This window comes from Elephantulus edwardii, unplaced genomic scaffold (genome assembly GCF_000299155.1).
Source record: "Elephantulus edwardii isolate Elephantulus edwardi_28Jun2011 unplaced genomic scaffold, EleEdw1.0 scaffold00016, whole genome shotgun sequence".
NCBI lineage: Eukaryota > Metazoa > Chordata > Mammalia > Macroscelidea > Macroscelididae > Elephantulus > Elephantulus edwardii.
In genome coordinates, this window is record NW_006399766.1 from 15159314 (window position 1) to 15175017 (window position 15704).

The 15704-nt window shown below is 43.5% G+C and overlaps 2 protein-coding genes across 3 annotated transcripts in view; one reads left to right on the forward strand and one right to left on the reverse strand.

Annotated features, from left to right (window-relative positions):
• The window catches only part of LOC102871282 (heparan-sulfate 6-O-sulfotransferase 2-like), a 441911-nt gene that overhangs the window by 257198 nt on the left and 169009 nt on the right, over positions 1–15704 (reverse strand). The window lies entirely within an intron of this gene.
• Positions 9052–9999, forward strand: LOC102861667 (vasohibin-2-like). The gene is made up of 2 exons (XM_006881840.1): positions 9052–9289; positions 9422–9999. The coding sequence occupies exons 1-2, from the start codon at positions 9115–9117 to the stop codon at positions 9997–9999; spliced, it is 753 nt and encodes a 250-aa protein (XP_006881902.1). The 5' UTR covers positions 9052–9114.

Here is a 15704-nt window from a genome sequence, read left to right on the forward strand (position 1 = left end):
CGGGTGCTGTAGAAATTAGCCCCAAGGAAGAACATCCTATGGTTACAAATGTTCTCTTTTCTCTCTCAACTCCATTCGCAGCTTGCTATTGCTCCCTCCCTTCTCTCGGGCTACATTCATTTTACATTCTTTGATTAGTTTCAGTGCCTTGAAAATTGAATATTGATTATGAGGTAAAGGAGGGAAAGAAATATTAACATTTTGGATGTGAAAAGAGGACTTGGCAGGCTTGGCCTCTGATGGATGACGCAGCAAATTTCCAACAAGCCCAGGGCCCCGGGCTAGCAGGATGGTGTCACGCCACAGGGCTGACTCCATTTCCTTCTTTGCTTTACCCCACATGGGCAAAGCACTTTAAGTGGCTAGCTTTCTGGCCCCTTGCATGCTGTGGGCCTCCAATCTCCCAGAGGACTTCTGCCCTTGAGTGTTTACCATTTGGGAAGCTCAGAGCATTAGTCGTAATGGAAAGGGAAGTATTAAATGTGTACCACCTCAAAGGATTTTAAACAAAAGATGTTTCTCAGCTACTCTGTGGACCCATTTTGGCAAGCTTGGATTCCCACTAGGATTTTTTTAATGGCTACCTAAGGGATACAATTAAACAGGTGGCTTTTGTTTTTATTGATAACAAAAGTGATACATCAGATAAATACAGAAGATGTTTTCCTCTCTAGAGTAAATATTAGTGCTAAGCTGTAAAGTGGATCTTTTCTAGAGGCTTAAGGGGTTTATAGATTTTAATTGATACCTATCCTCCACAAAGACAATTAAAACATTGTTTGTAATACCAAGTACCTGCGCAACATGTAATTAGAGACTTGACTCCCAACGAGGTGTGTGTGGAATGGTGGTGAGGGTGAGTGAAACCACAGGAGGACAAGCTGAAGCCAGAGAGCTGACCCAGTGAGAAGGGAGAAGAAGAATCCTGAGGATGTGAAAAAGCAGTCATTTCTGGAATCCGCTGGTTGTTTACGCCTCAAAACCCCCACACCACACAGCGGTGCTAACATATAGGCCTGCATGCTGCTAACTCAGTTGTCAGTTGCTTTGATTGAAAGGGGAAATTGGCTGCATCTTTCCTCTGTCCTCACAGTGTGGGGTCTCTGTGCATGGCCCAGTGGCCGGGCCCCAGCTGCTGGCCTTCCCTAGGCTTCAGACAGGAGGAAACTGTAAAAAGTAGTAACACTTGCCTGGGAAAACCGCCCTCCATTCCAAAATCAACTCGCAGGTTTGAAAAACAGAGCAGCCCAGCTGTTCGCTGCATTGCTTAACTTCTGGGGAGCTAATTAAACATTGCAAAAGGCAGCGGGAACAGGCGAAGTGCACTCTGATGCCCCAGTTCTAGGGTGCAGCAGGAGGACGCCAAATGCCCCTCATCTAGCATTCTCCCCTAAGCCCATCCAGTGCTGTCAATTCCGACTCCTCGTGACCCCAGAAGCCATCCCTTCAGGGATTCCATGGCTGTAGTGTGTACATGAGCACATGACAACATTGTTCTCTCACAGAGAGGCTGGTGGGTCTGAACTGCCAAGCCATCCCATTGACGATTGGGTGCTTTAACCACAGCGCCACCAGGGCCCTTTCCCTAGAAGCTCCAAGCTTCTGAATGAGCTGAACCGCCCTGGCCCACCTGCTTCTTCCTCCCGTAGGTGACCCGCTTCCCTGTGCACTGGAATTGCCTGACCACAGCCACGGGAAGGAATTCAGAGAACGTGGAAATGGGACAGTTCTGAGTGAAAGATGCTCCGTTCATCCTCTTCGAGGCCCGAGACTGTCTATTTGACTTCCTAAGCAGCCTGTTTCTTTATTTCTTCCCCTCACTGCTCACCTGCAAGCTAGGGCTTCCTCTCTTCAGTTCTCCTAGTCTCCCAGGAGACATCAACCTTCCACCTGCTTTCCTAGTTTCCTGCTCTCCCTCTGGTAAACTGACGGGCTTCACCTCTGCCGAGTGGGAGGCATAGAGTCTAATGGGCACCACTCTAAGTGCAGACACACACACGATGTAAAGACTACAGAATATACATCTTGCTACATCAGTCTTGGCAAGGGAAAGATGGGCAGTCTTCTCTGGTGCTATTAACTACCTCTAAAAACCCATAAGAGGGTCAGCTATGGGTCGGTTCTGACTCAACAGTACACTACAACAACATCAGTCTTGGAGTGTCTGAATGGTGCAGCTTGTTCATTCAGCTAGTAACCCAAAGTGTGAAGGTTTGAGCCCACCCAGAAGCACCTCAGATGAAAACTCCAGCAAAAAAATCATTGTTGTATATCATAGACTCAAAACCGACCCATAGCTGAGCCTCCGGCAGCTTTTCTGAGGCAGTTAATCACACACAGGAGGAGAATGCCCATCCTTCTCCCACAGAGCAACTGGTAGATTCGAACTGCATGCCTTCAGGATTGCAGCACAGCAAACTCCATGTAGCATAATTCTGTTCTGAAGCTCATAGAGTACTCAAGAATCAGAACTGACTCCATGGCAATTGTTTTGCTTTGTTTTGTTTTGTTTTGTTTTGTTTTGTTTTGTTTTGTTTTAGATCCACTTTGGAGTTTCAAGACTGTCTTACCAGCTGTGGCTTTTGGGCCAATAGCTCCCTGAGCCTCATTTTCCCCTTCAATGGACATTCCCACATGTGGATAAATGATCATGTTAAGATAACATGTGTAATGTGTATAAGGGTTCTGGTAGCACATTGAGTGAGCACTGAGAATTCTGAAAGCAAGCTTACTGAAAGGTTGGTGGTTCAAACCCACCCAGGAACTCACCATGAGAAAGACCAAGAAAGCTGCTCCTGTGAAGATTACAGACAAGAAACTCCTATACGGCAGTTCTAGCCACTGTGAGTCAGAGGCAACTCAACCATATTGACAAAATACCTCTAAAAATAATATATCTCATAGTACAATATTGTGGTCGCTGTAAGATGCTAATGAGTCGAGAATGACTTATAGCAACTCTATGAACAACAGATCTGAACCCTGTCATGTCCTGAGCCATCCTCACCATCTCTGACGGACTTGAAACTATTGCTGCAGTCACTATGTCAATTCACCTGACTCAGAGTCTTCCTCTCCTTCACCATTCCACCCCCTTTCCAAACACCGTGTCCCACTCCGGCAAACAGTCTCTCCTAGCAACATGCCCAAAGTATGTGAAATGAAGCTTTCTCATCTGTGCCTCCAAGGAGCACTCTGGCTGCACCTTCTCCAAGATATGTCTGTTTGTTCTTATGCCTCACAAATTTAAAAATAATATACCTCACTGGAAGCACTGAATGAGAAAACATTTGTGAACACCTCTGCACACTGTCTGGAGCATAGCTAAGGACTCTAAAATGGTAGCTTTGTTGATAGCTGCCATGGTCTTAACAGCTGCTTCCTTATCTAGGTGCTGCCGAAAAGCAAAAGGTCTTGCTGAGTACATAACTGCCATGGCCTGGCACAGAACTCCAGACTGCTGTTTTTATTATTTAATCAAAACTATATTGATGACTTATATATGAAAATCAATTGTGAACTTAAATAATTGGCTTTATTTACACCTTTAAGCCCAAGTCTGTTATAAAAGAATCACTCCAGTGAATAAATATGGCAAAAGGACTGTTGATGTGTGGTTCCACTTATTCCTTGGGCATGGGAGGCTGAACATTTCTGTGGGAGTTTGTAACATGTGGGCCCGGGGACAGTGCCAGGACTCCCCACAAACCCCAGTCTCGGCCACATCCATTTCCACTACTCACCACTCAGAACTTTGCATTTAGCTGGCAAGAAGCACCACCCACCACCAGACCAAAGTCACCAAAAGCACCCGAGGCTGAGAGGCCCAGAGTTCTTGTGGGCTTTGTCCTGGGGCCTGAGGCCCACAGCTCTTGATGCTACAAAGTTCCAACATCTCCATCCACCGTTACCCACTGCTATTCTCCTGCCTGATTCCTTCATGAGTTCCTCCTAGATCTGTCCTTGGAACATTCGCAGTGAAGCCTCTTTCAAGCAGCCTGATGAGATAGTCAGATGTCTGTCCTGTATTCAAAGCTCATCAAGACAGAAAGCCATCCCTGCCTTTACAGAGAGGAAATTGTGATAGGAGTTACTACTACTGATGGGCACTGAGTACATGTGTTCAGTGTGTCTCCTCTGGGTTAAGCTCAAAGGGTAGGGGAGCCAGGAGGCAAAAAACAGGTACAACCAGCCCTACAAAAAGGCTACAACACAAAACCTCAGGGTGTAAAGAATGCATAACCGGTGAACTGAAGTGCTGATTCTAGACACATGTGGCTATCGTTGGCTTTTGTGTATTTTTGCCAACTTGGCCAAAAAAGAAGCATGGAGCATATCATGAGATAAGTGAATGTTAACAAGTCCGTAAGTCTGAAAACCCAAAGTGGAGGTAGAAAGAGGGAGGTAGAGGGAGACTGAGTGGAAGAGGGAGGGAGAGAGAAAGAAAAGTAAAAAAAGACAGGGGTTCAGAAATCTTCTCCAGATACTCTGGTCCCACAGCTTCTCTGCAGCCCCATCCTCCCTTCACTGCCCTTACGGCAGGCCACACTGCCTCCCCTTATTTGTAGCCTTCCAGTCTAGGTCTCCTTCTTGATCCAGAAGCACAAGCGGATGTCCAGAGTTCAGCCAAGCCCACACCTTCTCTCTAGGAGGCCCACACACCAGCACTCACGGGCCCCTCCCAGGCCCAAGAAGACTCCATTCAGACTGAAGAGGTGTTTCATTAAGATTCCAGGTCAGGAGGAGGACAGATCTGAGAGCCAGATGCCAATCTAGAGTCTCTAGCCTCTAAACTGGAAACATTCCTGTTCCGTCCTAGCCTCACCTTTCAAAATGGAGTACTGCATTTGATAACTTCACGGTTTAGAAAGCATATGAGCTTTAATATCTTCCAGATATTGGAATCTAGTTCCAGTACACAAACAGCTACTCAAGGCCAGCTTGGTAGAATAGGCTGAATGAACCATTGCTTGTTCATTATACAGTCTTTCACCTTGAAACAGGATATTGTATCTGCATCGGCAGAGTGATATTAATATGAATATCATACCTGTAGATCTCCAGGATGCTTCCCAATGTTAATGTTTTGAGATTTTTTTTTCTCTCTCTCTACAAAAATCGCCTGTTTAGGGAGAGAAGGGGGATTGTCATATTTGCTGAGATGAGATTTTTGCTTTGATGTACCAAATTCACAACCAAGTCCACTACGAGCAGCAAAATCCACCTTACAAAGAAAAATCTCTCTCCCCCCCCCGACCCCCACCCCGGCATGGAACGTTTTGATCTCTCAAAGGTCAACCCTTAGATTCAAAAGCCACAAAAGCCTCGTCTCATTTGTTCTGCATGGACTTGCATCATTTCTTCCCTTGGACATCACTCTCCATACACAAATCCTCCTCACAGATTTCATGGGTGTTGGAGAAGACTAATGAAAATAAGTTCAGGACTATCCAGTCCTGTAATGTTCCAGAGAGCTAGCTAATGTTAGCACAGGGACTGGCAAAGCCTGACTATTTAGGCAATGTAGGCAGTTAACAGCCATGTGCTTTAAACACTGTGCCATAAGGGCTCTGTAACTTCCCCAAGATCGTGAAATCCTGTCCCAAAAAGAAGTGAATGCCAGGGTACCTGGCAAGAAACTGTAACTATCCAACTGAAATGTCTGTGGTTCAAATCCACCAGTAGTTCTGAGGGAGAAGGATGAATAGTTCCCTCCTGTAAAGATGTACAGCCTTAGAAATGCAATACAGCATTGCTCTGAGTTGGAACTGACTCGACAGCACTGGGCTTTATGGGAAAATAACATCAAGTACTTGAACTAGTGGGCCTGGGATGTCAACAGTTCAATTAAAATCTAAGGAGTTGAAATTTGATTTCTGTTAAGTTGTCAACAAAGCATTTAAAATGTTTGAGTCACTTCATAGCTAACTGAGAGAAAATAATAACGGTAGCCTAAGGAGCAATAGAGACAGATGATTGGAGGTGACTGGAGTGGCGCGGGGGAGGGTGTGCCCGACTTCAGCAGGGTCTACACTCACTTTCTGTCGCCTTCTATGGAGCTCATGTCAAGGTGGGCCAAACGGTGATGGTGGCAAAAGTCAAAATGTTAACACTTCCAAACACACCAAAGAAACAATTCAAGAAACAATTGATAGATTTGTTGCTGTGAGAGGCAAACACACTAGGGATAGAAAAGCCACAAGGGCTGATTTGTGCTGATGTGCAGGCCGGACAAAGGGACAGTGAGGGAAGGGACCGGAAGCAGATAATGCTGGGCATCAGAGTACAGGCTCCTGCGAGGGTCAGGTCACCACCACAGCAAAGGGTGATTTTGCTGGGTAAGGTTTAGCGTCAATGTTCTGCCGTCTGCTCCCAGAGGTACAGATCCTAAATGTTCCCAGCCTCCAAGACAAAAATTCATGTTTGGCTGACTTGGTGGACTGACTTTGAGCCTACAACTGTCCCTTCAGCCTTTCCTGGTCCTTCTGGAAGTGTTGCCCTTGTGGAGGTGCTGAAGAAATGGCATTCCCAAAATCCTTCCTCCAGAAGGTCAGGTCAGTGAATTCATGTCACTATTGGAAGAAGATACAGAAGGGAAGGAGGAGGCGGCGCATGGGGGTGGGGACAGTGAAAGGAAGCTGATTCACTCAAAGGTCCAGCTACTCCCCAAAAGCCTCTTCACATTTTCAAATGTCACATTCCACATTTAAATTAATATGTCTTCCTTCCTGACAGGGGGAAAAGGGGACAATTTGTCTTAATATTTCACACTGTGTCTTTAAAACCAGTGATTCATGCAGCTGAAGGCCACGGGGCAAGGGAAACTGTTAGCTCAAAATTCTTGACCCTCTTCCTGTAACTCCAAGCCCCCACTCAGCTCACAACAACAAGGTTCCTGGCTTCACTTCCCCTTAAGGTTCAAAGCTCAGCACTTGCCAAGTCTTCTTTCTCAAAGACACTTACAAAAAGAAAGTCGTCTGGAACAATTGAAGCCTTACAGCCCACAACTCCAAGACTGTATTATTTCTTGTAGGGTTACAGTAATGCCAATGCCTTCAAACGTCTAACTCCTGAAAGAAAGTGGAAAATAATGTAGTCTTAATTTCAGTTTTTTCCCTCGAGGAAAAAAGAGTTCCCAAAATGTCAAAGTGGCAGGAAATGAAGCTCAGAACCCCTGAATGATGGCCCTCATTTCGCATGTTCAAAGCTCATGAATGGTGGTGGTTCTGGATCAACAAGGTAAAATTCATAATTGCTGAGTCCATTCTAACTCACAGAGCAGCTGGTTGGTTTGAATTGATAACCTCTCAGTTGTTACTGTTATGTGCTGTTGAGTTACCTGAAACCCAGCTCTGAACCCAGCCCTGTCCTGAGCCAGTATCACTAATGCTGACACACCAACCCTCATTGCTCTAGTTACTGTATCAGTCCATCTTGTCCAGGGTTTTTCTCTCCTACACTGTCCCTCTACTCTTCCAAGCATGATGACCTTCTCCAAGGACCGATCCCTAATGGCCACATGCCCCAAGTACGTGAGACAGAGCTTCCAAATCCTAGCCTCCTAGGAGAAAGTTGGTTTAACCCTCTACAAGAAAGACCTATTTGTTTTTCAAGGAACTCATGCAATATTCTTCAAAATGGGTTACCCTGGAGGACATTATGCTGAGTGAAATATCTCAGTCACAAAGGGACAAATACTGCATGGTGCCACTGTTGTAAAACAGGACTGACATCAGGGTTGGGGTAAGACTGAGAAAAAACTGGATAAATTATGTATACTTTATTGAAATAGATGAGGGATAGAACTGTTTAGAGGTAATATATGATTGAGTATTATGGTTAGCACAGGAGTCCAGAATTAAGGTTGCATAGAGAAGTGTACTCGGTGGGTGGGTGGGGCATGGGGGAATTGTATACCAATGATGGAATTTTTTTTTCTTTTTCTTTTCAAAGAGAGGGGTGAACTGGTGGGGAGGGGTGGGCAGGGAGAAAAGTACAGCAATGAATGAATGGAAGTCCAAAATCTCTGTAAATGTTTATTAAAATAAATAAAAATGGGAGGAAAAAGAAAGACCTATTTGTTTGTTTGTGGGTTTTTTTGGCAGTCCATAGTATGTTGAATACTCTTATGCAGCACCACAACTCAAAGACATCTATTCTTCTTCTGTCATCCTTAGTCATTGTCCAGCTGTCTGATGCATAGCAAGTAATTGTGAAGACCATGGCTTCGATCAGGCCCAGCTTGGCCTCTAGAATGACACTGTTGCTCTTCAGGACTGTGGAGAGGTCCCTGGCAGCAGATGTACCCAATGCAATTCATCTTTTTATTTCCTGACTTCTGGTGCAAAGGGTGTTGATTGTGGAACTGTTAACAACCTCAATCTCTTCTCTATCCATCATGATGCTGCCAATTAGTCCAGTGGGTCCAGTGGTGTGTGCATCTTTGCTTCCTTGATGTTGAGCTTCAGTCCATATTAGGAGGCTCTAGTCCTTGACCTTCTGCAGCAAGTGCATGAGGTCCTCCTCAGTTTCAGCAAGCAGGGTTGTGTCATCTGCATAACGCAGATTCTTGATAGATCTTCCACCAATCCTGAGGCCACACTCCTCCTCATACAGCCCAGCCTCCTGAATGACGTGTTCAACACATAGTTTGTCGTGGTGGCCAATGGACACATTTGGAACTTTGGCGGCTGCCCGGGCGACTGGGTTATATGTCACAGAATAACATTCGAGAATGGAAAACGGACTGAGGCGACAACCGTCGCAGCAGCGAGCGTCATTTCATTCCCCAGAAGAGGCTCTGAAGTAATGAAGCCCACCGGACAGAGGCCCGGGCCCATGGGCAACAGCCGCTTCGCCTACTTTCCGGCTTCGGCGGCGGTGGGGAGAGGCATGAAGAACACCGCGCCCGCTCGCCCACACGCCCCAAGCTTCCTGCCCCGCCCCAGCCCCGCCATGACTGGCTCGGCCGCGAACACGCACCCCTGCCCCCACCCCAATGGCACCATGGGCCTGAGCAGCCAGGCGCCGCTAGGAAGCCTCGCCAAGGAAGGCAAGCTGCCATTTTATGTGAACAAGAGCGGCTTCCCAATTGACAGCGACACCTGGGAGCGAATGTGGATGCACGTGGGGAAGGTACACCCTCAGCGAGCGGAAATGGTGGACGCCATCAGGAACGCGGAGTTCCTGCCAAACCCTCCAGTACCCCAGGTCCCAAGCTACAGGCCGTCATTGACGATCCCAGAATGGCTCCAGGAGATCCAGAATTACATGAAGGCACTTCAATACAATCACACAGGGACCCAGTTCTTTGAAATCAGGAAGATGAGGCCTCTGAAGAAGTTAATGGAAACAGCAAAAGAAATGACACAAGAGTCTTTGCCTATCAAATGCCTTGAAGCTGTGATCCTGGCCATATACTTCACCAATGGGCAGCCTTCCATTGAGCGATTCCCTATCAGCTTTACATCCTACTTCGCAGGAAACTACTTTCACCATATTGTGCTGGGGATTTATTACAATGGTCGCTACGGTTCCCTGGGCATGAGTCGGAGGGCAGAGCTGATGGACAAGCCATTGGTCTTTCAGACTCTGAGTGACCTCGTCTTTGACTTTGAAGACTCCTACAGTAGATGCCTACACACAGTTAAGAAGATCAAGATTGGGAAATACGTCCCCCACGAGGCTCGTAGCTTTCAGCCCATTGAATGGGAGCAACTGGTGCTGAATGTCTCCAAGATGTTGAGAGATGACATAAGGAAGGAGCTAGAAAAATATGCCAGGGATATGAGGATAAAGACCCTGAAACCTGCAAGAGTGGACTCTTCTACCCAGTTGAGTATCCAGGGCAAGTCCCTGTCCACCTACAAGGGACAGGCAAGCCCTGAGAGATGTCTTGGCAGAGAAGACAAATCACCTGCACTGCCTGAAAATAAGGTAGTGGATCTTAGCTTTCTGAGCATAACCGGACTATCATGTTTGGATTTAACTAAGCCCTAATGGCTGGAAGACAGCTGCCAAGGTGCTTCTATCTACACTTTACCTAGTGTCTTCAGGTGGAACTGCAACTATTAGGAAAACTGTATGGATTCTATTTTTCTGGATTCAACTGGAAACAGAACCAGAGTTAGAGGTAACAATTAACCTTAAAAAAAAAATAAGTAATGAAAGGGCAACCATGAAAATACTAAAGTAGCAAACCCAACTGAGTCTGGGCTGTCTCCTTTTGAGAGTCAAAGGCTACAAACCGCAACTGTAGTTTTGTATTTTGCCATTTACCTGCTTTCTTTCCTTTGCTTTGAACATTATGCTTCACCAGTTGCCAGTATTCCCCAAATCCTCCCCCTTTCGGTAGAGTTAAGGTAACTCAATCAGTATTTAGTGTCTTTTTCAGCAATAACAGCAGCAGTGATGGGTGGGGTTTTTTGAAGCAGTCAATATTACCTCAGCATCTTGACATCAGGTATACAAACTTAATGGTGTTTTGGTTTTTGAATATTCTATTTACACTGTTTCCCCAGTGTTTTCATGGGGATATCCTGAAGTCTGGAGTTTTTCTTTTTTTCTTGATGCACACCTGTGATGAGATTTAAGATGTTTTTATGCATGTATTTGACTAAAAGACATTGAACTCCTTCTGGCAATACGGGAAACGATATTCAAGACTTTGGAGTGCCTTCCATCTAAGGCTATCTTACAGCATTCTCTTGACAGCGGTTCTTGTCCTTTCAAAATAAAATTTTTAAAACCACATTTAGGAGTGAGTGTTCTGTTCCATCAATAGCATTTAAACCTTGCATATTCCAGCAAAAAAAAATAATAAGATATCAAACACTGTTACACAGATTTAGTGGTGGTGTGGTTACTTCTGCCAGTTACTCTCATAGAAAATACGAGGCCAGGAGCGAATCAGTATCTCTTGAGAAGCAGATAACATTTATATTCACATTTCATCTGATTTTTTACTGAGCCAGGCTTTGATTCTGTGTACTCACTGCTGTTAGAGATGTTATCTGATGTCACCCAAGGTGACATAATAGGATTCCCTCCCCCTGTACTTAACTTTTAGGCACCACATCATGACATTTAAGAAGAAGTAATAGAGAGTAAAATTAATTAGCGAATCAGAACTTTTAGTGGAAAACTCTTCTGGTACAGTGTTACACTTTATAGTGTGATTAACCCATGAAGCACAGCATAAATACTTGGCCTGTATATGCTAGTTAACTTCTGGCTGTTGGCCACAGAGAATAACTCTTTTTTTTTTTTTTTTTTTTTAGAGAATAACTCTTAATAGCATACTTCATCTGCATGTTATCAAGAGTAGAGCTTTTTCATTTATGTCAGCACCTATGCCAACTGATGAAACCTAAGGGCATCTTAAGTCAAGTCTGCTGGTCCACAAAAGTGTTATTTCTGCCTCATTGATTCTCTAGCTTTGTGTGACACAAGGTAGTTCTAGAAAGGAAGTTTGTTGAGGGGAAAAAAAATCTCACAAAGAATCTGTTGAAATTCTTCACCTATAGAACAAATCTCTGGTGGTCACATGGAAAACAAACACTGACTTCAGCTATGCCCATGAGAGCTTGCTTTTCCCTGAAAATCAGTATTACCAATGGAAAGTCCTGTTTGTTTTAAAAGAAGGAAGTATAACATCTTCATGAATAGAAGCAAGTATTTATCTCAATTACATTGAAATGTAACACATGTTAAAAATCCTAAACTTTCTTATTTCTTCAAGAGTATCACTTAGAACTATTTACAGTGAGTTTATCTTTGTACATTCCCACAAGGCAAATGTACTGAGGTACCTGGAGTAGTCATTTCTTTCTCATTCTTAAACATTATGACTCAGCCATTTCTATATAGATATACCCTCTGTTTACCAATCTGAAACTTTTATTCTATCCAACAAGTAGACTTTGCAACCATTCTGTGAACTTGGAACAGGATTTGCTAAGTACTACTTAAGCATTGCCCCTATTAAAATATCAAAGAGATGCAGTCTCATTTCTCAGAAAGGGGGGGGGGAGCAATAGGAATACAAGTTTGTCTCTAATGTACTGATAAATATGCCATAAAACTGTTAAATGGCTTGATAATCAATTAGAATAACTTCTGCTACCCTCATTTCTTGATTATGAAGGTTACTTCCCGCCCTTTTCTGTGGACAGCATGCCAAAAGGTTGGGGTCACCCCTGACTTTCTAAGGGTGTTTCTCCCCTTCTTTCATTTTTTTAAACTCTTCTTTGCAATACATTAAGAAACCTTTTCATTTGTTTTGCCAAATTAAAAAGAAAAAAAAATACATTCACTTCCCCAAACAAGAAAATCATAGGAATACAAAAATTCCTTTAACCTGGTCTGAGCTGTCATTCAATTTTTATTTCCTGTGGAATATGTTCAGTTCTAAAATGTTATGGAAAGGCATCAAATCCCTAAATTCTAATGCAGTAATTTAATGAAAATACTATTAAGACAAGAAAAAAAATACATTCTTTATCTCTCAAATGTTGACTTTAAGATTGGTTCTGCTCTTCAAAAGATGAAATTAAAGTATGATTTTAAATGCAGAAAAATGCTCAAGCCATATGCAAAGTTTAAATGAATGACAGAAGTAAGTGATTTTAGATTCTATGGTGTGCTGTTTTGAGTACACTTTATTTCAGAAAGTGATACTTAGGATTTTCTATACACTGAAATCATGAGCTTTTCACTTTTTCAAAGTCAATTATTTAATAAGGATTTTGTTACTAGACATTGGTAAATAGAACTTTGGAAATTTTAATTCCTTATTCTTATTATACTTGAGGCTTTTGTAAGCTATAATTTTATGTACAAACTTGTACAGTTTTTTCCCACATGCAATTCTGATTTTGTTTATTCTCTTAGACTTGGTTCTGGCCAATACATTTTTTTTCTTAAATCTTCAAGAAAAACCTTTGATTGTTTTACTCATATTTTTCTAAGTAAATGAAAACTTGTACAATGGTATTTCAGAGAATGCCAGATTAAGTGCATGGTTCACATTAATGTTTTTCTCATTGCTTGTATGACTGTCTACAGCATGAGACTTTAATAAAACCATCCTGGACAAACAAAACAAAAAAAGATATGGAGACAAGATGCATCCCTGATGCACAACTCTCCTGAATACTTCTCAGTTAGCAGCCAAACATTTAACCACCAAGCTGCTAAGGGTTTTTAGAGAATGAGAATCAAGTCACTGACCTCCAACAAAACTACATCCCTGACAGTTAAAAAGTCATGGCAGCACAACAACTTGAATGCTAACTGCAAAGTGTGGCAGCTTGAACCCAGCAGTCCCTGGTGAGCTCAAAGAGTCAACTCATTATATTGCCATTAAGTTAGAACAGACTCATAGCTGCCCCTCCAGTGGGTTTTCCGGAGGCTGTAAATCACATGGAAGGAAATTCTTCATCTTTCTCCCATGGAGCTGCTGGTGGATTTGAACCACCAGAAAGGAACCGCCTTCAGGGTGGGGGCACAACTCTCTATGGCCATCTAGAAAATGCTAAGAGGTTATCCAGATTTGTTACACTGGGTGACTGGGAGTTAAATAAACATCCATTTGCAAAAACATCATCTATTCACAGATTTCATAAGTATGTAGCATTTCTTACCCGCTGGACCAAGTAAATGACAGCTAGGACTCAGGCATTGGTTTATTATTATAACAAAAATAGAGATAACATAACATTTTACAATTCAGCCTCTTTCATGTATAGAATTCCAAAAGATCCATATCCACCATGCTGCACCACCACTGCTGATATCATCTGTCAAATATTCCATCCCCATAAACCAAAACTCCATGCTTTCTAAGCAGTCACTCACTCTGCCATTAAGAGAAACGATGTTCTGATACGTGCTGCAATAGTGCTGAATCTTCGAAACATCAAACTGACTATTTGAAATAAGTCAATCAACAAGAGGCAAATGGGAGAGCTCACTAATACGAAGCCTCTACAATAGGTAAATACAGAGATCAGAGTTAAGTAGAGGAGGAGGCACCTTTTTTTTTTTTTCAACAAAATTCACAGGCGACTCAGAGGCAGATGGCCCAGGGACCACTTTGTGAGGAACACTGCCCTTCTGACTCCATCAAAATCCCTGATTATGGATCCCAGAGATCTGCAGAGATTCTTTCAACAAATAATGTTTGAATGCCAACTGGGATGGGTACTATGGTTGTTGCTAGGGCATACTCTTTCATCTGGCTTGGGCATCACCTGTTTTGTGAGTGGGTATCTTCCAGGATGTCTCTAATCCCACATTTTGACTAATAGAGGAACAAAAACCTCATCCAAATGGAATTTCTTCTTAGGCCTTTTTTCTTTCCTGAACACACTTTCTTTCTTAGATTATTATTCTAGGAAAGGTCTCGTCCAAGCAACAGTCTCAACTTTACGATCCTATCACATGCACCATAAACCACCTTGATGCTTCACTGCCATTACTAAGAGCTTCCCCAGGACAGAAATACATATTATAATGAGCAACGCAAAACAAACCAACAATGCCTTTCCAACTCGCACTGAAATAGAATAATCTATCAGCTGTAGCCCAGATGGCTTGTTCTCTGTAACAGGTAAATGACTAGATGAGATTATCTGGGAAACAGTTGTAATTTAAACTTCTGCCTTAGAGAGTTCAACAAGCCCCAGCTTTCTGAACTCTCCATAATGGCTAGTCCAAGCCTGGTGCCAAAAGGCACCAAACTAATAATTTGAGAAATACTGTCCATGGATCACCTGCAGCAGAATCACCCTGGATGGTTACTAAATGTGCAGATTCCCAAACTTGACTCCAACCTAATGTAGCAGATTAATTACATTTCAAAATTCAAATTCACTGCTGTCAAAAAGTTGAACACAGCTGGTCAAGTCAGTTGGTTAGCAGGGCAATAGGCTACAGACTCCACCACCGAGCAAAACAACCACCAAGAACAAAACGTCTCACTGGCAAGTAGCAAAACCAGCCACTGAGTTTCTGTGGCTATACATTTCATGGAAGGAGACTGCCCATCTTTCTCCCATGGAGCAGCTGATGGATTTGAATTGCCAGTGAGGTGTTGTTTTTAAACAGCACTATGAATCATACCACCAGAGTTCCCTATTAATTGCATTGTTGTTATGGACTGTAAGGTGGAACCAACCCATCACTGATCCTTCAAGCAAGTTTTCAGAGGCAGTAAATCACATGGGAGGAGACTGCCTATCATTCTCTCCTGGTGGATTCAAGCCTCATGCCCGTAAATAATGTCTAGTCTTGCCCTTTGCCCTATAACTTCATAGATCCCTTTGCTGTTGGCAAACAGGCTGCAAGCAGAAACAGGAAAGGCATATGGGCATTTCCACTTGGTTTCCAGAAGGTTTGCTTGCTTGACTTGTGCCACAGTGTGAGACAAGTCTGGGCTAGCTTTCCTAAGGATGTGACCAGTAGGAACTAGAAAGCTCAACACTCACTTACCCCTCCAGGGGATTACAGCCAGTGAGTGCAGCTGAGATTTGCCCCGCCTCTGCCACGCAAAGTGGAACCACCTCACAGAACCACACGCTCATGAGAACTAAGAAATTAGTTGCTTTAAGTCATTAAATTTGGGGATGCAGCAAGCAATAAATGCTGGCGAGGTTGTGGAGAAACTGGAACCCTGATTCACTGTTGGTGGGAGTGTAAAATGG

Bases quoted from the DNA above. Each gene is read 5' to 3' on its own strand.
- LOC102861667 (XM_006881840.1), top strand. From the start codon at position 9,115: ATGTGGATGCACGTGGGGAAGGTACACCCTCAGCGAGCGGAAATGGTG. The intron at 9,290-9,421 runs ATCACACAGGGA...TGGCCATATACT, and splicing joins CATGAAGGCACTTCAATACA to TCACCAATGGGCAGCCTTCC.